This window comes from Kwoniella europaea, chromosome 3, assembly GCF_036810445.1.
Source record: "Kwoniella europaea PYCC6329 chromosome 3, complete sequence".
Classification (NCBI taxonomy): domain Eukaryota; kingdom Fungi; phylum Basidiomycota; class Tremellomycetes; order Tremellales; family Cryptococcaceae; genus Kwoniella; species Kwoniella europaea.
The window spans coordinates 1706123-1729216 of NC_089489.1; the positions used below are offsets into that span (position 1 = coordinate 1706123).

Sequence of the window (23094 nt, forward strand, 5' to 3'; positions counted from 1 at the left end):
CCACAGAGAGAGTGTCAGCGTCATTTGATGGTTTGTTACAATTGTATGTTTGAAGTTACATACGGTATATTGTAGTAGTATTTCTCACAATTCACCTTGATCATCGCTCCCTTCCTAACACACCTTATCATACAGCTTCAACATGCTCAGAAACTCATCTCGTATACTAGCTTCTTCATCTTCTACATCTGCTCTCAGGAGATCAGGAGTGAGGACTCTGGTAGTAGCTAGAAATGTCGCTAAACCTCAATTGTGAGTATTAGCTCGACTCACACGGTCAATGGTACGAAAGTACAGATACTAACATATGTGATACGTTGATAGAGCTCGAGCAGCTATACCTGCTCAACAGCAGATTGTATTCAGATCCGCTTTCCACTCTTCTTCTTTACTCCTTGGTGAGCTTAATGCTGCATACCCATGTCACGAAACACCTCAGCTGACTTTCTTTCTATGTTCAGCCGAAACCGTTAAAGTACCTCAAATGGTGAGCTGCTTGCGAACGAGTTTCTTGCGTCACGACGAGTTACTCCAGCTTACATGTGACCCGTGACACTTCGATAGGCCGAATCCATCACTGAAGGTACTTTGAAACAATGGAACAAACAAGTTGGAGATTCAGTTAGTCAAGATGAGGAAATTGCCACCATCGAAACTGACAAGGTGTGTCGAGTTTTTTTTCAACTAAGTACCTTGCAAAACTTCCTCATGCTGACGGCTTTACTACGTATAGATCGACGTATCAGTAAACGCTCCTATGGCGGGTAAGATTGTCGAGCTGCTCGCAGAGGAAGATTCGACCGTCACTGTCGGACAAGACCTATTCAAGATCGAACCTGGAGAAGGAGGTGGTGAGGGATCAGGAGCCGCCAGCGAGAAAGATAAATCTCAACCGTCTGGAGCTGCCAAGTCAGAAGCTAAGAATGCCGAAGAAGGTAATAAGGATCAAGCTGCTCCTGAAGCTGCCAAGGAGAAAGGTGCAAGTGAAGAAGTTCACCAGAAACAGGATCAGAAGGCTCCTGCTCTTGAGAAATCTGAGGCTGAGAAACCTGCTCCTAAGAAAGAGGAATCTTCGCCTGCTCCCGCACCTAAGAAGGAGGAGAAACCTAAGAAGGATGAAGGTGCGAAACAAGAAAAGGCTTTAGGTAGTAGGAATGAAACTAGGGTGAGTAGGCTATATGCACGCTATCATAGTGTCTGAGTTGGTATCATCACACGAAAAATTTATGACATATCACACATCCCTATCTGCTACTTTGCCAACTTCAGTAAACTTGTTGGGGAAGACGTGCTAATTGAATTTCCTATTTTGCATAATACAGGTCAAGATGTCAAGAATGCGACAAACCATCTCTACCCGACTCAAGGCCTCTCAAAATGCCGCTGCTTCTTTGACAACATTCAACGAAATCGACATGTCCTCTTTGATGGACTTCAGGAAATTATACAAAGATGGAATCTTAAAAGCCGATGGTGTCAAATTAGGTTTCATGTCTGCGTTCGCTAAAGCTTCATGTCTGGCCTTGAAAGAGATCCCAGCTGCCAACGCTTCGATCGAAGGTGATACGATTGTTTACAGAGATTATGTCGATTTGAGTGTTGCTGTGGCTACACCCAAAGGTCTTGTGACGCCTGTTGTAAGAAATGCGGATAGTATGGGTTTGATTGAGATTGAGAAAGCTATTGCCGAGTTGGGTAAAAAGGTGAGTAATAACCCCTTTGGAATAACGGTTGCACCATTTGGGTTGCATTTGCTGATCATTGCTGTTGTTACTTGATTGCAGGCAAGAGATAACAAACTTGGTATTGAGGATATGTCAGGTGGTACTTTTACGATCTCCAACGGTGGTGTCTTCGGTTCTCTTTACGGTACACCTATGTGAGTGCTTGCCTCGTATGATTCCTTCCGTACTGGGATGATCACCAAGAGCTGATATGACTTTGTTCTGGTTTGCACCTTCAGCATCAACCTTCCTCAAGCCGCTGTACTCGGTATGCACGCCATCAAGGAGAAGCCAGTAGTTGTCAACGGTCAAATCGTCATCAGACCAATCATGGTCGTTGCTTTGACTTATGACCATAGGTTATTGGATGGTAGAGAAGCTGTTACGTTCCTTGGTGAGTGGATTTTGTATGTGGTCAAGAAAACAAATCCTAATTTTGACTTGTTCATATGCGATAGTCCGAGTCAAAGAATACATTGAAGATTCACGAAGAATGTTACTTCCTTCTCCACTCTAAGTGTAGGAAGGAGTATAAGCCAGAGGAAGTAGTGGTATAATAATACCCTTGATTCATCAAAATTCAATTTCTATATCGCTCTCATCTGTCATGCAACATCATTGATTATCGGTTTCTGGCCTGTCTGTCGGACTTGCGACTCGTTCCTTTGTGCTTTGTGGTGCATCGGTGACATGACATGCGATGATGATAAATTGCTTTGGCTCGTGATTGATGTAGGTTGGAGCAGCATCAATTGTATCATTTGATCACAATCATAAGTCAATCCTTCATTTCATTTTCATTTTCATTTCGTTCCTATCAAATACCAAGTCGACTGTGCAATCAAGGGAAATGGCATTTTGACCACGTGAAGATGACGTCATTCTTCCTGTTTACCCTGAGTGTTTATCCCCCTCTCTGAGTGAAAGTCAATTCCGTGAGTTTCAAGTTTGTCCAAGGCTGACTTTCAAAAATGACTTTCTTTACGTTGTGCTTGTATTTGTCGTTATTGTTGATCATTTGTGAAACTCGTGTAGATAGAAGAAGAAGGGAGGTCGTTGTATCATCCTTATCACCTGTCCTCGCAGTGATATATTTGGCTTCAAGCAACCTTCGACCTGGCCGACTTTCTTTCCCGGCTGTCAAGTTATAAAATATAGATCGACGAGGGAGGTTCAAGGGTTTTGGGATAACGATAAGATGTCGTGAGTGATTCTGTGACCGGAAGTGGTTTCTCTACGCGTCTATCATATAGCTGATGGACTTTATCTAATCTACCACAGCAATACAAGTAGCGATGCGTTATCAGCATCCACTTCCTCCTTCGTCACTTCCCTAGTCACCAACACGGCTATAGCGGGAGGTGAATTGGTGGCGTTCATAATATTTAGACGATGGATCAAAGCTATGTGAGTATAATTTAATATCATATCATTTACGTTCTCTTATCAGATGTACTGACATATTGAGCTCTTAGCTATGAACCACGAACTTACATTCCACCTAAAGACAGTCAAGCTGCTGTTTTGGGCAAGAGCATCTTCACTCCATTATGGCGTATAATAATGGGTATGTATACGTCTTTACTCTTAGACCTTATCAATGAAGCTTACAGGACTGATATAATCTCCAGCCGACCCTGAAGAGATTTTGCATAAGAATGGAGTTGATCCCTACGTCTTTGTCAGATTCCTAATCATGATGTCCAAAGCGATGGTACCCATCTGGTTGGTGTCTTGGTTGATCCTCTTACCTGTGGATTCAGCACATTCGACAAATGGTTCCAAAGATGGTTTGGATAAGTTCACTTTTGGAAATGTGGCGAAAGATAAACAGAGTAGATATTGGGCGCATCTAATCCTGGATTACTGTTTTATCTGTGAGTATGGATTTGCTTATCGATCTGTAATTCACTGTGCAGTTGGGAACTTGCTATGTTATGAGCCGAATAATGCGCTGACCCCTTTGTTTTTTCTCTAGTCTGGTTTTTATGGCTCATTTGGGGTGAAATGCAGCATTGGTTGGTAGTTAGACAGCGACACTTGATCAACCCTAGTCACTCCAAGCTGGCTCAAGCGAACACTGTCTTGGTCACTGGTATCCCTAAACATTATCTAGATGAAGAGAAATTAGAACAGCTCTTCCAGCATCTGCCAGGAGGTGTCAAGAGAATCTGGTTGAATAGGTAAGCTTTCGGAAACGTGCATTCTTGTATGAATCAAGCTAACAAAACCCTCTTAGAAACCTGAAAGATATGCCAGATCTACATGATCGACGGGTATTTGCAACGAATAAGCTTGAATCTGCCCAAGTAGATCTCATCAAATTCGCTAGGAAATGGAAGATACAAAGAGAAGGGAAAGTAGAAAAACTAGAACATAAGCACAAACAGGTACCATCTACGCTTACTGGCCCCAACAATCCTCAACTCCTACCTGGACAAGAAGGTCAGACACCAGCCGGACCAACTGGACCACCTAGAATCGTCCATCCGGATCCTGAAAGTGGAGACGATAGAGAACCGCCTTTCCCCTCGCTCGAAGAATTGGGTAGAGCCGATCAACTGGTACCTAGAAATAAAAGACCTACATACAGGATCAAGCCTAAATGGGCGCCATTCGGTTTAGGTTTCTTGGGAATCGGTAAGAAGGTGGATGCGATTGATTGGGCAAGAAAGGAAATTCAGTATACCACGACTGAATTAGAGAAAGGTAGAGAACTTTTAGAACAGGATATCAGTAGTCCCGGTACGAGCGCGGATCACTATCCACCCCTGAGCTCGGCTTTCATACATTTTAATCAGCAGATTGCGGCTCATATGGCTGCTCAATGTCTAACTCATAATCAACCGTAAGCATCGCTGTCATCATCTTTTGTGCATTATGTAAAGAAGCTGATCATGTCTTCTGTTGGGAAATCCAGATACACCATGGCAGCCAGATATACCGAACAATCCCCCGCGAACGTGATATGGAGGAATCTGAGTCTGAACCCTTACGAACATAAAGTTAGGCAAGCGTTATCTTGGGCTGCTACTGTCGGAATGATTATCGCTTGGGCTACTCCTGGTAAGTGACGCGGTGGTTCTATCTGCAACGCGGCGGTCGCTTATGTGTTGTGGCCATATCCTAATCAGTCGCTTTCGTTGGTGTTTTATCGAATATTACAACTCTCACTGTGAGCATGTTACGGTATTCTCGGATAGCTTTTAGCCTTTCCCTGCTGATCTAAGATTCATGCTTGTCAACAGGAACAATTTCATTGGCTGAACTGGATCAACGGTGATGGATTCGGGTACACGTTGCTTCAAGGTATCATCAGTGGTCTCTTGCCTCCAATATTGCTAGCTGCATTGATGGCCTTGCTACCAATTATATTGCGGCGTGAGTGCATAACCTAGGCTTATTTGAAGGTATCGGGTGTTGAGATTCCTGATGGAGTGCATTCGCAGAATTACTGGCATTTGAAGGTATTCCAAGTAAGACAGGTGTCGAATTGAGCTTGATGACTAGATATTTCATCTTCCTTGTCATTGTGAGTATCCTTCGCTTTAATCAGGATGCGAATATGCCTTCAACCCCAAGGCTGATTTGACGATCCTCTATTTAGCACACTTTCATCACTGTTACCTTGACTTCGGGTCTCGTTAGTTCAGCACAGGAATTTATCGACAATCCCGGTTCCATCGCAACCACATTAGCTTCTCAGATGCCGACTGCGTCGACATTTTTCATCACGCTTATTTTGACCCAATTTACCGGAACTATGGGTACTCTCCTTCAGATCGTTTCCCTTATACTGTATTACGTTAAGATTATTCTTTTCGGTGGTTCTCCGTAAGTCTAACTTGTGCCTAGCCAATTTGAATGAACAAGACGGTCTTACTTGCGCTATACAGACGATCCGTATATCGATCGAGATACAAGCTGAACACTCAGAAATGGGGTACCACCTTCCCTGCAATCACGGTTTATGCTGTGATCAGTAAGTCTTTACTGTAACCGATGGTTGGATCATCTACTCATTATGACTACCTAGTGATTGCCTACTGCATCATCTCACCGATCATCAACGGTTTCGGGGCGGCATTCTTCCTGTTCGCTTACCTCGTGTACAAATACCTTTTCATCTGGGCACACGATCAACCTCCCGAAACCGACACCGGCGGATTGTTCTTCCCTAAAGCTATTACACACTTGTTTGTTGGGATGTACATCCAAGAAGTTTCCATGACGGCTCTGTTCTTCCTCGCGAGGGATAATAACGGAAACGCAAAGGCTATTCCGCAAGGTGCTTTGATGATTGTGTTGATCGCTTTCACAGTGAGTTGACTCATACAGGATATCCTGTTCTTCCCAGATTCCAGTGCTAAATAGCAGTGATGGTGCATTTTCTAGATCGCATTTCATTTCACTCTCATCAACTCTTACGGTCCACTTATCAACTCTCTCCCCTTATCACTCGCTCATCTCAGTTATGGTATGCCCTCTGAGAAGGGTCACGAACAAAGTATCATCGGTGAAGATTACGCGGATGATGGACATAGAACCAATCAAGATACCGGTTTCAACTCATCTAAAGAACGATTGACGATCGGTGCAGCAGGACAAGGAATGAATGACGAGTCCATCACACCTTCATCATCTAATGATACACCCACAAAGGGGCAGAACGAGAAGAGCGTAGAAGAAAGAGAGAGGATGCAAGAAGTCAACGACGGGTTGGAACCGCCTACACAAAGAGATTTTGCATATGCAGCTAATGGTGATGATGTGGAATTGGGTATAAGTCATTCCTTTGATAATCATAGGAGAGAAGAAGAGGAAACAATATCATCACCCACTGCACCTGGACCACCCGTTACGGAAATCCCTCAAAATAATGGTAGACCGAGTTCATTGAGATCTAGAAAATCGACTAAATCCGCTAAATCGTCTTCGGAAGAAACGGTTTATTTCGCTGTTCCTGGTGGACCAGGGATTATCAATCGAAAGAAATACCTGGATGATGGTAATGACCCCAAAGCTTTCTTCCATCCTGCTACGAAGGAACCCCAGAGGATCATATGGTTACCTGAAGATCAGCTTGGATTGTGCGTGGCGGAGATTGAGAGGAACGAAAAAGAGGGAATCAAAAGTAGTTCAAAGAATGCTTGGTTGAATGAAAAGGTGAGTACAGTATGGTCCAATTGGTATGAAAGGTTTGAAGATACTAATGCATGTGTGGGTTAAACAGGGCAAGGTTCAGATTTCTGGACCGCCACCGGATGATGTTTGATGGATGGGATGATCTATTTGGTACATGACTAGACATATACACACATATAATATACACGATACAACATGCACGATATATAATGATAGGGAAGTGTCTTTGAGTATATGAGTATACAGTATACATCGGAGTAAAAGAATGCAATGGTGATATGTAGTGTTATCCCTCGTTTTGATGGATCGATTGATTGTGTGATCCTCGCTGTGATCAAAACGTGTTAAGCAACCTTCCCCACTGTGAATACACCTCGATTAGATGATTGATATCATCGTACCTTTTCCCTTCCTTCCTTTTCTCCTCTTTACTCTTCTTCACTTATTTCCAACTCATTACTTCACTTTTTCACCAGATCAACATGGGTTTAATAGCTATCTTCACGTTCGTTCGATGGGTGAGTGAGATTGAGCGAGTACCACTCCTCAAAAAAACAAACTACACTACACCACCATGTTTCGATCGGTTGGCTGATCCTGATGTCCGACTTGTGTGTTCAATTCAGTTCGTTTCCCATCATACTCACAAACTACTTGGACCGAAACCAAAACCAGAACGAAAGGCGAATACAGATATCGATACTCGACCTTCGCGTCCACTTCCTACTTTGCCTGATGAAATTTGGCGAGATATCTTCTTGTTGGTCGCTGAACCGACTAACAATACTCCTCCATCCTGGCAAAGAACTTTTACCGGATATATGATGACTGATAGAAACAATTCTGCTGGTAAAGATCTAGCGACGTGTATGAGAGTTTCAGCAGTGAGTCGACTGACCCCACAACGTGTCTTATGATTTGACGATTTTGAGCTGACGTTATCGAGTAGACATTCAACAGAGTCGCATCCGACATACTCTATAACGAGATTACCACTTCGGATCCATATAGGTTCTTCTACGGTATCGATTACAAACCCCCTAATGAAAATAGGAATAGGATGTCGAAGATCCAATGTCTGTCTAAAGTCAAGCGCATCTCCCTGGTATATCCTAAATCCTACATGAAGCCTACTCCATCTTTCTCAGGTGATTTCGAATGGATGAACCTCTCGATTTATAGGATGCCACAAAGCCAGGAAGATAAAAAGTACGTCAAGATGTACCTTCAAGCTTTGGATAGCGCATCACATGCGTATCAATTATTGCAAAAGCTTAGAGAGGAAGGGGGGAAGGGAATGGGGAATATCAGAAATGTCATGATTGGTAAAATACCTTATATGGCTACCAACTGCGTTTGGTTATTTAACAAAACTGCTATTGAAAAATTATCAGATGCGAAACCTAAACCTTCTCTTGAGGACAAAATTGTCAAAGATTTACTGGAAAGAAAAGAAGAAATCTCAATGGGATTATCAAGAGAATTGGATTATATCACTTCAATGAGTAGGTATAGACAAGTTTGTTATCATTCGAATTTCGGTCCTTGGAATTACCTTCCTTCTCCATCTCCCGATCGAGCAATCGCACGAGGATCAAGTCATGCCCCAACGCATATCAACATATTCATGACCGAATTGGGAAAACCTTTCGGCAAATCACCATACATCGTACATGGAACAACCACCAATTGGATTATTTGTAAAAATCTTTTCCCCCATTATTATGCTAATCAATGGACATCTTCGATCGACCAACAGGTCAGTAATACTGTCGTCTGGTACTTCAAAATAATTCGAAAGATAATTGCAAACTTTATTAAAAATAAAGAATTCCCCAAACCTGGAAAAGGAATACGCGTTGTGCCAACAAGACTTAACATTATATTACCTGTCAATATCAACTCCTTGAAAGTAGCAGCGAACATCCTGAAGAATGGATCACAGCCTATCGCCAATCACACAAGTACGATTTCACAAGCAGATAGGATGTTGATTTATGGTAGATTGGAAGGATGGTTGATGAATAAGGGTGTAGCATATTATCATGCTAGAGGTTTATATATCCATGTTAGAGAATCTGACGAAGGTAAACCCATCAATTTGGATAGGACGGCAGACCAGGTGGAATGTAGCTGTTGTGGATCGATTGAATACGTTTAAACGATCTTCCCTGGTGTGCGCCTACGAATATCACCTTTGTAGATGTTAATAGTAATATCGTATCGTATATACTGATCATCCATATGCCTTTGAGAGATGCCTATTCATGTACATACATAACGATATATGCCTTGCGTTGTTCGCATGAATCATATATCAGAGTCATATAGTATAGTATCTATATCCACTTCTCCTGTGATATGTCCATTTCAACCTGGATACTCTCCGATCATTTTAGTCCCCAATTCATTGGGTCTCACTTCTTCGGAAATTGTCATCCTCCATCCTGTTCGTACTAACTCATATAGTGGGACATCTTCCAAACTCGCCATGAGCGCCACATGCAGGACAAGTACCAGCATCTTTCATCCTCATCAATTCTATTACCACACCATTCTCTACAAGCTTTGGAGTTTGCAGCTGGCATACAGGCTTTCTAGGCGTAGGCGTATCTGTGTCGTCGATATCAACAGGTTGTCGCATACTGATCGATCGATCGGTATTGACGATTGGTCCATATATAGGATCTATTAACAGTAATTTCCTCCCTTCGTTGATCTCTTTCCAATCCATAGTGGAGTATACTCTAATCCGGGTGGTGTCGGGTACAATGGTCTTGCCATTATGACTCATCATGGATGATGATGATTTAGTATTTCGTTCGGGAATGAATTGGGACATAGTGATATCGCAAATCCAGTTAAAAACTCTAACTGCTCTAAAACGCTCGTCATCCTCATCTTCGTCTTCCTCCGCCTCGCCCCCAAAGTCCTCCAGTACGACATCTTCTAATATCAATCTGTTCAAAGTACCGTAGATATAATTTGGTATTTGATCGCTCATTCGATGTCGTGAGCTGTAATGTAAAGTGTAAGTATGTGGAACAGACCCATAGTGAGGTGATGAATTTATTCTCGTCGAGGAGGAGAATCCAAAACCTAAAGGTCCATTGACAACTTCTCTACAGATATGTAAAGGTTTGATCAAACTTTGAATATTTTCCATCCAGCTTGATGATATTGACTCTACCTCTTTTTTGGAGTAGGCTCTCGCCTGATTCGGGGAAATAATTATTTGACGTTGATGTTGACGTTGTTTTTGTTTTTCAATTTGACGAAATTGGTCGTATGAGCGGTAGTCTGGGAAGAATAATTTCTCTTTATATCCAAATGAGACGGTTTTGAGTTTTCTGAATAATCCCAATTGCAGGGAATGATGATGAACATCGTTCAGATGAAATCGTTCAATTTGTTTGATAGATTCTTTACAACCTTCGATGACTCTGGATAGATTCGGTATGTTCTCCCAGTAATCGATCAATTTGAAACCAAATATCCATTCGTCCTCTTGGTTCTCTGGTACTTTGATGAAATCGTACACGAAATGTAAATGTCGTATGGAACTGAGCATTTCCAATTTGCATATCCTATCGCTGCCTGGGCGGTGATCGAGACCGTAGAGTAGTTGAGAAGGATCGGTGATGATGATTCTTCGATACAATGTGGGAGAGACAGATGTATGAAAAAACTGATCATTATTGAACAGCATCTCATCAGCTCACTGACTATCTATTGTGAGATACTGTATCTACAGCATTTACTAAGGCTGCACTTACTCTGCATGACCTTGATACGTTGTTCAAGTCTGGCGGTTCGAGATATGCCCAAACAGTACTCCAGATTTCCATAGGTATCTTCTTTATATCATCGCATTCATCCTCCCGTGTTCGATATCGATTACATATCCCACAATGACATGAATCTAATGGAAGAAGAGGTCCGTTTCTTCTGTGCCTGTCGCATATCGTACATTCACATCGATCGGTTGAAGATTGTGTTGAAGCATTGAATACTTTCGGAGTGGATATACAGTTTCGAGCAGCGATAGAGGGGGCACATGAATCATTATCTCTTTCTGCTTGATTCGTGGGTGGATTCAGTTTGATCTTCTTGCTGAGGTGTGCATCTTGAGTGGATCGACTCATATCGTTCGGTCTGAATGATGTTATGGGTCTCGATTGCAAGATTATGTCAAGATGCCAGGAAGGCTAATGAAAGAGAGAAAGAGTGAAACGAGGAAAACATCGTGTCGCACAAGATCAACATACGCATCTCTGACATATACGCACACAGCAACGCACAGACCTCAATATCACAGTCACAGTCATTCATCGATGAATGAGCACTGAGCACTCACTGAGCACCGAGTCCCGGAAGCAAAATCATCGCTACGATCCTTCGGAACACGCATCGAGAGCGACCGTGACCTCCCAGTCGACGGTGATGATCACCCAGAAGCGTGCACCCGAAAGATATTGGAACGATCTGATGTGGGTTGACAAAGACCACAGATACAGAATGATAAAACATCTCAGGCGAATATGAGTGATTGCCACGTTGTGCACGGATCCCGATCACTCACACTTGGTCATCGATAACAACAATCACCTTCGTCTTGCATTTTTTACTTTCCTTTCTATTCCATACTCACACTCTCTCACCCATCTCCATCCTCCCAACTACTCCTCATATATCTAACAACCTTTCCTTGCAGTGGGGCAAGCTATCCAACATGTCTGAAGAAGCTTCTTCTCCCCTTTCCTCATCGGAAATCACCATGTAAGTCTCTTTCTGGATGATGTCATCCCTCAACTCGCATACGATCACGCTGGCTAATTCCATTGCGACATGACAGCACCGTCAAAGGTCCATCTGAACTCAAGCTGTCCATAATTATCTCACCGGACAAGACAGTGCTGGATTTGAAAGAGTCGATAGCCTCGAAATCGGATGTGGAGAAGGAAAGACAAAGATTGATCTATTCTGGTATGTTCCATTGTGATGTCTTCTGTTCCCCCTCTATCAGCCTTGCATCAGTCTTGTACTCCCTTATATCTGCTTCGTCACTTTCCCTTCAGTACGAGTTGCATCTGATAAACGCGTTCTGCTGCCAATAGGTAAAGTGCTAAAAGATGAAGATACGATATCATCTTACAAGATCCAGGTAAGCTGTCAGGTTCACTTCAGCTGGGACTTACTCCTCAATACGATGAGGTGCAGATAAGCTGATGCGCCTTCAACTAGACCGGACATACTATACATATGGTCAAAGGCGCAGCCAAGTCCAACACCCCAGCCACCTCATCAACAACGGGTGGATCAAGTTCTTCAGCAGCTTTACCTAGATTACCTCAGATGGGAACTGGATTGAATGTGGGCAGTAATCCGATTGATAACGTTGAGAACATCCATCATGTGAGTGAGACTGGAGGCATTCATCGTCAATTATTCAGGATTTGAATCAAACGCAGGAGAAACAGATATCGGATGCTGATACCGTTTGAGGTTTTTTTAGGGATTGGCAGGATTTAACCCTTTTGCTGGTCAACCTGGTTTAGACAACATGTTTGATCCCAATGCTGTGAGTGGAGCCTCTCTCGACCGTAAATCTCGATGTAGCTATTCGTGGACAGACGATCGAACTCGAAAAGAGCTGATCGTTGTTTATCGTTACTTCCAGATGACTGGAATGATGAATAACCCAGATTTCCTCAGATCAATGGCGGATATGATGTCTCGACCTGAAGTCTTAGATCAGGTATGTTCCATATACCGATCGGTCCAAGATGATCACTCAGCTAACTTGACATGTGCACATCATACATAGATAATCGCTTCCAATCCTCAATTACAATCTATGGGACCCCAAGTCAGACAGATGATGCAATCCCCCTTCTTTAGACAGATGATGTCTAATCCCGAAACTCTCAGAGCTGTAAGCTTAACGTCGCTTTTTGGATAACTTCAGAAGAATAACAGCTTATAACGTATCATTCGATAGATGATGCAAATGAACGCTTCGATGGCTGGTCAAGGAGGTGCAGGAGGATTAGGAGGATTCAACCCCTTTGGTGCCGCTCCAGGAGCTGGTCAAACTCCACAAGCAGGCAATAATCCTCCTTCAGATCCATTCCCCAATCTATTCGCTCCCAACGCCCCAACTACCAATACCGACAACAACAATAATAATAACAGTCAGAATCCCTCAACTCCATCTGGAGGAAATACTCAACCTCCTAATCCCTTAGCCGCCTTATTTGGCGGAGCAGGAGCAGGTGCAGGTGCCGGTGGACCTGGTGGGGCCGGTGGAAACCCTTTTGGATTTGATCCTTCCTTGCTTTTCGGCGGTGGTGCGGGTGCTGGTGGAGGTCAAGGGTTCGGTGGACTAGGTGGATTTGGCGGGTTCGGTGCGCCCGCTGCACCAAGGGATGAAAGACCCCCTGAAGAGATTTATGCGACTCAGTTGGGTCAACTGAACGCTATGGTGAGTTATGACTTGGGTCATTCCATCTTTTCCTTTCTTACCTAGCATTAAATTTCGGTTCAATGTTCGATGATTCTCTCAAAATACAATATGCTGATATACAATGATGATTCACCAGGGTTTGTGGGACGCTCAGAAGAATATACGTGCTTTGAGATCGACAGGAGGGAATGTAGAAGCTGCGATAGAGTTGATCTTCTCGGGGCAGTTGGATTAAACTTTAGGTGAAGCGGAGAATAGACAATTCATCAATTCTTTCACTAGTTTGCTCCTTTTTTTTTTTTGGTTTGATAATCATTTACATATGTTTGAAAAGCAGTCGTATGATGAAAATGCATATGTGCCCTATTATGTATTGTATTGTATTGACAAATAAACAAAGAAACCATTCCCATCAATAACTACACCTTAAAAAGCAAGACTTTCTATCTACAGATGTTTTGGGATAGGAGGAGCTTCACCCCTCTTTTCAGCTTCTGCGGCTGCGACCCAATAAGATCCTTCGGGGTAAGTGTACTCTTTCATCGATTGCTCGTACATGTCAATGGAGTATCCACCTTTAGGATCTAATGGGACGTTGTATCGGCCTTGAGAGTTGATAGATACAGGGTACAAGAAGTGTTCGTGTAAGTGGCTAAGGAAAAGTGAAAATAGAATGGTCAACATCGGGTTTTTTCCAGTGATAGGTAAACATCAAGAAGTTCAGCATTGACTTACTCTACGAATTCCAAAACGTTTCGTTCCATTTCACCTGACACACAAATGTAATCAATCAACGATAAGTGGATCTAAACATATTTTAGAAAAAATCAATTAGCATATTGTGCGAGGACTTCAACTTTGAGGTTGTTATAACTCGACTCACGACGTATTCACATAAACCGACACCTCCAGCATGTGGACAAACAGGTACACCATATTTGGCTGCCATGAGCATGATAGATAATAATTCGTTTACACCTCCAACTCTACATGAATCGATCTGACAGACATCTATAGCATCCAGTTGTAACAATTGTTTGAATACCATCCTGTTATGAGCGTGTTCACCAGTTGCCACACCGATGTTTATTTCTTTGAGGGCTTTTCTAATGGCAGCATGACCCACTGCGTCATCTGGAGCGGTGGGTTCCTCGATGAACCATGGTTTGAGGGGTTCGAGCTTTTTCATATATTCGATAGCTTGAGGGACGTCCCATACCTCTATAAAAACCAACACATTGACATTAGCCTTGATCACCTTTGAAATTGAATAAGTGGTTGTGAGGCAGATGATAGACTCACGATTGGCATCTACCATCAATACACATCCTGCTGGACCGGCATTCTTCCCTTCGATAGTTCGAGGTTCGATCACTCGACCGGCAGGTAAGTTGGCTTTGTCATCGATGATAGATCGGATGAGTCGTCCTCGTCGGAGATCGTCTTCAGGATCCGCACCGACTTTGAGCTATAAGACATATTTCCAACAGTCAGCTTACTATTCTCTTAGCTGGACATAGTGAAATGGGTAAGATTCGACGCACCTTGAAATGGTTGAAACCTTGATTCAAAGCTTCCTTTGTCAATCTCACGACCTTCTCATCAGAGTAACCTAACCATCCGACCGAGGTGGTATAGGCAGGATAACCTTTCTTGATAACTTCCTCTTCTCTTGCCTTCTTACCAGCTTCCTTCTCCTTGAGGAGAGCTAGAGCTTCTTCCTTGGTTATGGCATCGGTGATATATCGGAATGAAGTGGCTTTGACGAATCTAAAAGTGGACAATAGCAATTGTCAGTATAGACTCTTCATGAGAATTGATCAATTAAGTTCTCTTTAGCTGTGGGATCACTCACTGTTCTGGTGTCCAATCAACAACCAATTTCCATAATGGTTTCTTCTCATGTTTAGCGAACAGATCCCATACAGCATTGTTGACTGCTGCTGTAGCGAGGTGGATGACACCTTTCTCGGGACCCAACCATCGATGTTGAGGGTCAGATACGACTAGATATTCCAATCTCGTCAGCTGAGTTGACTGAGAATTCCTCCTAAGAGCGGCTAGCCGGCAACTCACGGAAATCAAAGAAAGCACCCATATCATTAAAGATAGGATCTAATTCTTTACCGACAATTCGGTTGGCGATTTGTTCGATGGCATAACACACGATGTCGTTACCTCTACCAATGGCTATAAATAGATGCCGATGTCAGTGTCTTGATTTTTCGCTTCAGGTACTCAAACTGGGGTACAGGATGACTTACTAAAGGTCATACCTTGACCTTTGAGGTCAGAGTTGGTCTTGAGTACGATGTAGGCAGCAGAGTAATCACACTCTTTGTTCCTACACATCATTCATGAATTAGCATACAGCTCGTGTGACAGGCATGGCTGTGGGGAGAAGACACTCACATGGCATCGGTACCATCACCAGTGACGTTCTACCGGTCAGAATCAGATTAGTACGTGATTGCACTCTTCGAGATGTGATTGACCTCGCGGACTCACGGTGGGGAAACGAATGTCTATGAAGGAGAACACAGCTCATCAGCTAACGTGTCAGACACCTTCTGCGTGTCATTGAGAGCACTCACCATGAACGGAGAACTCTGTGATCTTGAGGCCAGACATGGTGAAGATTGATTCAGTGGAAGGTATGGAAGAGGAGCGAGGGGGGTTCAAGAAGTATGAATATCAATATGAAAGAGGGGGAACAAGAAGATATATATGTCGAGGTGGATACCCTCTGGTATTTGCACAAAATTCCAGTCTGCATATATATTTCCTACCAGGTGGACATCCTTCTGACCTTTGTGGAGGTTGTAACCACGAGCTACAGGTTGATAAAGTCGGCCCGTTGATGCCCCGGTCCGTTCATTTTACGTACAAGACACGTGCACAGGCCGGCTCAACTGCCGGGCTATCCGGATGAAGAGGGTCCATCAATGAATAATGCCACGTCAAGCTAGATCAAGACCGAGACCGAGATCATGATGGTACCTGAGCTGTTTACCCTGAGAGGACGATCAAACTGCTTTTTGTTCGTGAGGAGTGGTTTTGGATGAACTTCTTATTGTTCGCTTTTTCAGGATCATAGTAACACACTCACACACATCGGCAACAGACCATGTACAGCGTAAGATGGGGGTGACGGCAGGAGGTGTACGGCTACGATAATGAAGATGCATGTATCAGGCGTGGTACCAGCAATGCAAATAGCATGTAATGTCTTTCTTTACAGTTTTATCTTCTCACTTCAACGTCGATATATACTAACAGACTAATCGACACAAGACTCTATCCCGCTCACTCTGACATCTAGTGCCCCACTCACCTTCACCTCTTATAGATCTTCTACCACGCATCAAAGGCTTACAGTGCCGTATAACGCACCGCATCCTCAACATATCAATCAAGATCAGCAACCACACACAAACGTTGAATCAACTTCTACCTCCTTGCTGCAAAAACGCCCGAACCTAGTTTGTACCCACCACACAATTCGATTGATCCGACAAGCTAGGAGGTACCGTGCAGCGACATTACTTTACCATGTCATCTCCATCTTATACTCCTCCTTCTAAACGTTCATTACTTTCCCCTCCTTCTTCTTCTCGAGTAAACCCACCCAGCCCTGTATTCTCACGTCCACCATCGACAACGAATTTTACGAACTCACGATACCCACCTGTCTCCTCCACATCCTCTGGGACCGGAACAGTACGAAATCTAACGACACCCTCTCCACCAAGGTATATACCTTCTACACCACCTCAACAGATTCGAACACAGCTCACATCACCTGCATCCGCTTTGACTCGAGCTGTCAATACTGCCTTACCACTTTCACCCTCTAGCACAGTATATTACTCATCACCTCCATCAGCCTTCCCAAGTCACTTCGAATTGCCTAATCAGGATCACACTCACAATCAAGATTACGAACTTACACCTATCACTCCTAGAAGGGTCCCACCTAGTATATCCGAAAGAGAATCACCTTTCCACGATAGACATTCGATCCAACAGTATACCCAAAATCACGGTGACAAAGCACAGGATATGGATATAGATGATGAAGATAATGTGGAGGTGATCAATGACGATGGATATGACCCATTTGGATATTCCGAAGTGAGAGTATCAGGTGGCAAACAACGTACCATGCCAGGATATCAATTCGCATCATTATCGCCTAGAGGCCTGAACGAGAAAGGGGAGAAATTAAGTTTTGGTCCAATGTTAGATGATCTAAATGAGAAAGATAGACCAATATCCGAATATAGAAGATCTCTTTACCCCTCTGCTACACCCATACCTCCTTCAACATATGAAAATCATCCTGATCTTTTACCATTCAATTCACAGGAAGATTCAGGACCAACGGATAAATCACTCTTCTCACCTACTTCTTCAACTTCTTCAAAATTACCAAAACTTCCCATCGATCCTGTCCGACCGACATTCCGAGGACTTTTCGCCCTATCCACACCAAGGGAATATCTCCTATTCTTAATACCAGCTATCATATTTTCGATACTCTCAGCATTAATCGCGCCATACATGTCATTAGTAATAGGAGACGCGTTCGCCATCTTTGCTGCTTATCCGTTCTTCACGGAACTTGCTACAGACTCCGATAAGAGTATTTTGAAAGATGGAGTAAGAGATACGTCCCTGAAGTTGACCATAGCCGGTATATTAGGTGTGATATTCAATTATTTCAAAGGGACGTTTTGGGTTTGGTATGGTGAATCCGTTGCTGCCAAGTTGAGGGAATTGGTGTATGAAGGGGTGCAGAATAAAAGTATGGAATGGTTCGATTTGGGAATGGGGATGAGGGATCAGGATCATACTAACGGTGAAGGGACGAGCAATGGGGATGAAAAGAAAGAGGCCGTTGGTGTAGGAGGGCTCATGTCGAAATTTACCAGGTAAGCGGATCTCATGTCAATTGCTCGGATAGAAACTCTCCTATCCTGTTGTTCTGTTGAAGATGCTATGGACTGACTGTAAATCCTCTTGGCACAGAGAAACAGACGATGTCCGTCTCGCCACAGCCATGTCATCCGGTGCAGTCGTGATGAACCTCGCGACATTCGCTCTTTGTTTTATCCTAGCAATGATCAAAGCTCCCATCCTCGCTCTTGTCACACTCTCCACCATCCCACTCGTGGTCCTCACTCAAATCATCACCCAAGTGTTCGCAGCGCCACTACACGCTTCCGAACGAAGGGCATTCGCAGAAGCCTCTACCAATGTCGAGCGAGTCACATCAGCCATATCCACAGTCAAAGTACACAATGCCCAGCAGGCCGAGGAAGATCGATTCTTGAATCTGATCGGTAAAGGTAAAACATCATTGATCAAACAAGGTTTAGTATGGGGTATATCAAGTGGAATGACAGACTTCCTATTACTTGGAACGTTTGTTCTAGGTTTCTGGTACGGAGCGAAAATTGTTCGAGATGGTAAAGCGTCAAGTGGAGATGTTATGACTTGCTTTTGGGCTTGTTTATTTTCCGCTACATACCTTCAACAGGTCGTTCCTCATCTGACGGGAATAACCAAAGGTAAAAATTCAATGGCATCGTTGTTGACGATTATCCGAAACGATCCAAAGAGAGAATCGATCGTTGCTGTTGGCGAGAATCCTTTCAATTCACCTACTTCACCTTCATTCCCTCCTCCATCACCCACCACGAAGACCACAAGAAATGGTATATTCGGGAAGAAACACACAAAAAGCTCAAAACGAATCAGTACCCTACGAGGTATAATACCTATACGTTGTCATGGCGAATTCAACTTCAGCAATATATCATTTTGTTATCCCTCCCGACCTGAGAATCTCGTTTTGAGAGACATATCTTTATTTATACCACCGGGAGAAACGACATTTATAGTAGGTGGAAGTGGATCTGGGAAATCGACTATCGCTCAAATCCTCTTGAGGCTGTATAAACCATTAACAGGAGAGATCATAATTGACAATCAAAATTTCAGTTATATCGATATGGGATTTACGAAAACACATATAGCGGCTGTTCAACAAGGTTGTATATTGTTTGATATGTCCATACACGATAACGTCGCTTTGGGTCTGGCTGGTTCAGGAGGTGATAAAAAGCCTAAGGATGTGAAGAGAGAGGAGGTCGTGGAAGCTTGTAAGATGGCGATGATACATGATTTCATCGAGTCACTGCCTGAAGGGTACGAGACGAAGATTGGTTCAGGTGGGAATAGTTTGAGTGGTGGTCAGAGACAGAGATTAGCCATTGCCAGAGCTAGGATAAGGGATCCTACGGTATTGATTTTAGGTAAGTAGAAGGATAACAGCTGGACAACCGTCACTTCACTCTTTCTTGAAAGGGTAATCATGCTGATTGTGACCCGTATAACGTCCATTCACAGACGAAGCAACCTCAGCCCTCGATCCCACTTCTCGTATTCAAGTATTTCAAAATCTCAAGAAATGGAGACATAATAGAACTACCATCGTCATCACTCACGACTTATCTCAAATCATGTCAGACGACTTCGTCTACGTCATGTCCAACGGAGTCATCACCGAACAAGGTTTCAGAGTAGATCTGATGAAGAAGTTCAATGGGGTGTTTTCTGGAATGGCTGCCGAACAAGCTATCACACCTTTCCCTACCAAGCGGATATCGGACGAAACGGACTGGCAGCAAGGATTGGAGGAGATATTGGGTATGGAAGGCGAGTTTGATATTGAGGAATTGATCGATGAGAGGAGACAATCGTTTAGAGCTAGTACACCCAACTTCGCCAGGATAAGTGCTATACGTGGAAGTGGAAGTGGAAGACCTGGTAGTACCTATATGGATATACTGGATGATTACTCGCATACAAGATTGAATAACCATAAAATTATCCAAACTCCCGGATCAAGTAAGAGATTGAGTAACGCTCAGAAGAGATTGACTTGGACACCCGATGACCTTGCTGGATCAAGAGCACCGAGTAGATACAGTGTTAGTAGACCTGAAAGTAGGATATCAAGGAGATCTTCGTCATTCGGTATCGATCAATCACCTCATTTGACTATACGATCGAGTTTCGAAGGTAACAGGGTAAGACCCAGCATCGAATCATCTAGATTACCCTACACACAAGCTCAGATCACCCTTACTCCACCTCAGACTCAACATAATGGATTACTCCACCCGGGATGGACAGAGAAAGATAGTCCCGCATCACGTACCTCCGTCTCAATCCGACAAAGACAACAGCGCACATTGAGTGAAAACCTCGAAGACGATCTTAAAGCTTCTTCTTCCGACGCTAACGATGCAGCCAACAATACCTCATCGACCGTACCAGTTCCAGCGTCTATACCGAGCATCGCGTCCCTGATCAAACTTCATTTCCCTACCTTACCCAACAAATACCTTCTTCTATTAGGTTGTCTAGGCTCGGTAGGACACGGAATAACCACACCCGTATGGTCCTTCTTTCTCGCCAAGCTGATGCAAATCGTCGGTTCAGGAGGAGTAGATACCCACTCTCTCACGAAATTCGGAATGATCGTACTTGCCCTATGTGCCGCACAGGGTTTATGCGATTGTCTAGCGGAATGGGCACTCGTTTCATTAAGTGCAAGATGGAGTTATGAAATCAGGAAAGTGGCATTTGATAAGATGGTCAAACAGGATAAATCATTTTATGACGAATCGATCAATTCATCTTCACGCCTAGTCCAAATCTTAATCAAAGATGCAGATGACGCTAGGACACTAATGTCCCAAGTGATAGGCAAGAGTGTCACGGTGATCACGATGATTGGATTAGGTCTGATATGGGCTATGATTGTTGGATGGCAATTGACGTTAATTGGTTTAGCACTAGGACCTTTGTTTGGGGGATTTCTGGCATTCAATAGTTGGATATTGGGTAGGGTGGAAATTTCTCATAAAGCTGGGAGAGAGGCTGTTGCAAGGACTTTTTACGAGGTGAGTTAGATAAGAGATCTTTGATCTGATATCTCATGGATCTTGAAAAGATGTTGGCGGCTAATGACATATTTGACTTTTTAAACAGAGTATCGCGAATATCCGAGGCATCCGAGCTATGGCTCTTGATTCGGCTTTCCAAGCTAAATTCCAACAAGATGCCATCAAAGCTAAGCAGCTGGGTGATAAGACCGCTTGGACGCTGGCTATGGGTGGGGCTGTCGCAAGTGCTTTACCATTGTTTGCTCAAGGTAGGTCAAATCGTCTGGTGCTTGCTTCTTCTTCATTTATACATAAAGGTCCGATTGCTCATTTTTGTTTCTGCAGCTCTTATGAACTACGCCGGATCAGAATTTATGATGAGGAATATAATGAATTATGAACAAATGTTACAGGTCTATAACCTAGTTCTGTTCAGTTTGACTTTCGGTTCGGGTATGCTTGATTTTAGTGAGTATTATGTATCCTACCCCGCACTAAGGTCAAGTTGAAATGAATGATGACTGATTTTATATGTATGATCTTTTAGTCCCCACAATGGCGAAAGCTCGAATCGCAGCTAGAGATTTCAACCGACTGTATCTTCTACCTACTTCATCGACCGACGAGTCCAAGGGAGATCTCAGATTCCCAATTAAAGGATCAATCAGATTCGATCACGTCCAATTCTCATATCCTACTCGACCTGATGTACCGATCTTAGAAGATATATCATTTACCCTCAGTCCTGGTGAATGCGTGGCGATAGTCGGTCCAAGTGGAAGTGGGAAATCGACAATCTCATCACTTATTCAAAGGCTATATTCTCCAACAGGCGGTAAGATAATCTTAGAAGATAAATATGATTTGCAGAGTAGCGATATCAAATTTTTGAGGAACAATATATCGGTAGTTTCTCAATCTACCAATCTATTCGATCAAACTATTGCCGAAAACATCTCATACGGTCATAACTCCACTACCACAGGAGGGGAGTTGCCGATAGGGGAGATACAGAGATCAGCTAAATTAGCTAATATACATGAATTCATCACGTCCCTTCCGAAAGGGTATGATACAAACCTGGGTGAAAATGCAGGATTGATATCAGGAGGTCAAGCTCAAAGATTACAAATTGCCAGAGCATTATTTAAAAATTCGAATATATTGATTTTGGATGAATGTACGAGTGCGCTCGATGTGGATAATGCTAGGATGGTTTTGGATACGATTGTAAGGATAAAAGATGTGAGTGTACTTCATATGGTATAAGAAGGATCTGATGATTGATCATTTGACTTTGATTGATAGTCCCGAACAACCATCTTCATCACTCATTCTACTGAAGCTATGCGACGATGCGATAGGATTATATGTCTTGGTGAAGGACGTGTTGTAGAAGATGGGACGTATAATGAGTTGTTAAGTAAAGGTGGATTCTTTGCTCAATTGATGTCAACTGGTGAATGGGAATAGACTTGCTCTCAGTTCATGAATGCATCTGAAATCTTGTTTCGCTCTTATTTTGTTTTTTTCGATTATGGTTTATCGTGCTCTACTCTTGTCACATATCACATATCCACTGCTTTCCTCACAACTTATTTGCATATAATGTATGTCACTCATCTATTCATAGATAGACCCAAATATAATCCATATCGTTGTACCCGCTTGACTGGTACTTGCACCGATGACGAAGGGCTCAAGAGGATTGCTTGTTATACACATCGAATTACATGACATGATATGTTATACAAAAAGACATATATGTGTTGATGATTACCTCCAATCGCTGAATGTGGCT

The 23094-nt window shown here is 43.2% G+C and overlaps 7 protein-coding genes across 7 annotated transcripts; 5 read left to right on the forward strand and 2 right to left on the reverse strand.

The window, feature by feature from the left end:
- Positions 1–142: 142 nt before the first annotated feature.
- Positions 143–2241, forward strand: V865_008493 (uncharacterized protein; the record flags this gene model as incomplete). The annotated part of the gene is made up of 9 exons (XM_066232228.1): positions 143–252; positions 325–398; positions 462–487; positions 565–663; positions 734–1165; positions 1323–1703; positions 1785–1879; positions 1964–2118; positions 2183–2241. 9 exons carry the CDS (start codon positions 143–145, stop codon positions 2239–2241), a joined length of 1431 nt encoding a protein of 476 aa, XP_066088325.1.
- A 681-nt stretch (positions 2242–2922) lies between these two features.
- On the forward strand, positions 2923–6999 carry V865_008494 (uncharacterized protein; the record flags this gene model as incomplete). The annotated part of the gene is made up of 15 exons (XM_066232229.1): positions 2923–2927; positions 3006–3131; positions 3200–3291; positions 3356–3601; positions 3703–3907; positions 3964–4572; positions 4645–4790; positions 4859–4899; positions 4973–5105; positions 5174–5256; positions 5332–5558; positions 5621–5706; positions 5761–6044; positions 6120–6890; positions 6958–6999. The coding sequence occupies 15 exons, from the start codon at positions 2923–2925 to the stop codon at positions 6997–6999; spliced, it is 3096 nt and encodes a 1031-aa protein (XP_066088326.1).
- A 352-nt stretch (positions 7000–7351) lies between these two features.
- Positions 7352–9030, forward strand: V865_008495 (uncharacterized protein; the record flags this gene model as incomplete). The annotated part of the gene is made up of 3 exons (XM_066232230.1): positions 7352–7387; positions 7496–7753; positions 7819–9030. The coding sequence occupies 3 exons, from the start codon at positions 7352–7354 to the stop codon at positions 9028–9030; spliced, it is 1506 nt and encodes a 501-aa protein (XP_066088327.1).
- A 300-nt stretch (positions 9031–9330) lies between these two features.
- On the reverse strand, positions 9331–10440 carry V865_008496 (uncharacterized protein; the record flags this gene model as incomplete). The annotated part of the gene is made up of 1 exon (XM_066232231.1): positions 9331–10440. One exon carries the CDS (start codon positions 10438–10440, stop codon positions 9331–9333), a length of 1110 nt encoding a protein of 369 aa, XP_066088328.1.
- Positions 10441–11601: 1161 nt separating this feature from the next.
- Positions 11602–13570, forward strand: V865_008497 (uncharacterized protein; the record flags this gene model as incomplete). The annotated part of the gene is made up of 9 exons (XM_066232232.1): positions 11602–11648; positions 11725–11855; positions 11987–12033; positions 12114–12284; positions 12385–12450; positions 12550–12627; positions 12697–12804; positions 12871–13353; positions 13472–13570. The coding sequence occupies 9 exons, from the start codon at positions 11602–11604 to the stop codon at positions 13568–13570; spliced, it is 1230 nt and encodes a 409-aa protein (XP_066088329.1).
- A 212-nt stretch (positions 13571–13782) lies between these two features.
- V865_008498 (uncharacterized protein) lies at positions 13783–15966 on the reverse strand (the record flags this gene model as incomplete). Its single annotated transcript, XM_066232233.1, has 11 exons — positions 13783–13987; positions 14071–14141; positions 14219–14556; positions 14638–14803; positions 14880–15105; positions 15191–15341; positions 15412–15525; positions 15600–15679; positions 15748–15776; positions 15844–15860; positions 15930–15966. The coding sequence occupies 11 exons, from the start codon at positions 15964–15966 to the stop codon at positions 13783–13785; spliced, it is 1434 nt and encodes a 477-aa protein (XP_066088330.1).
- Positions 15967–16887: 921 nt separating this feature from the next.
- On the forward strand, positions 16888–22766 carry V865_008499 (uncharacterized protein; the record flags this gene model as incomplete). The annotated part of the gene is made up of 7 exons (XM_066232234.1): positions 16888–18269; positions 18367–19655; positions 19750–21311; positions 21400–21562; positions 21639–21761; positions 21841–22538; positions 22602–22766. The coding sequence occupies 7 exons, from the start codon at positions 16888–16890 to the stop codon at positions 22764–22766; spliced, it is 5382 nt and encodes a 1793-aa protein (XP_066088331.1).
- Positions 22767–23094: the final 328 nt, after the last annotated feature.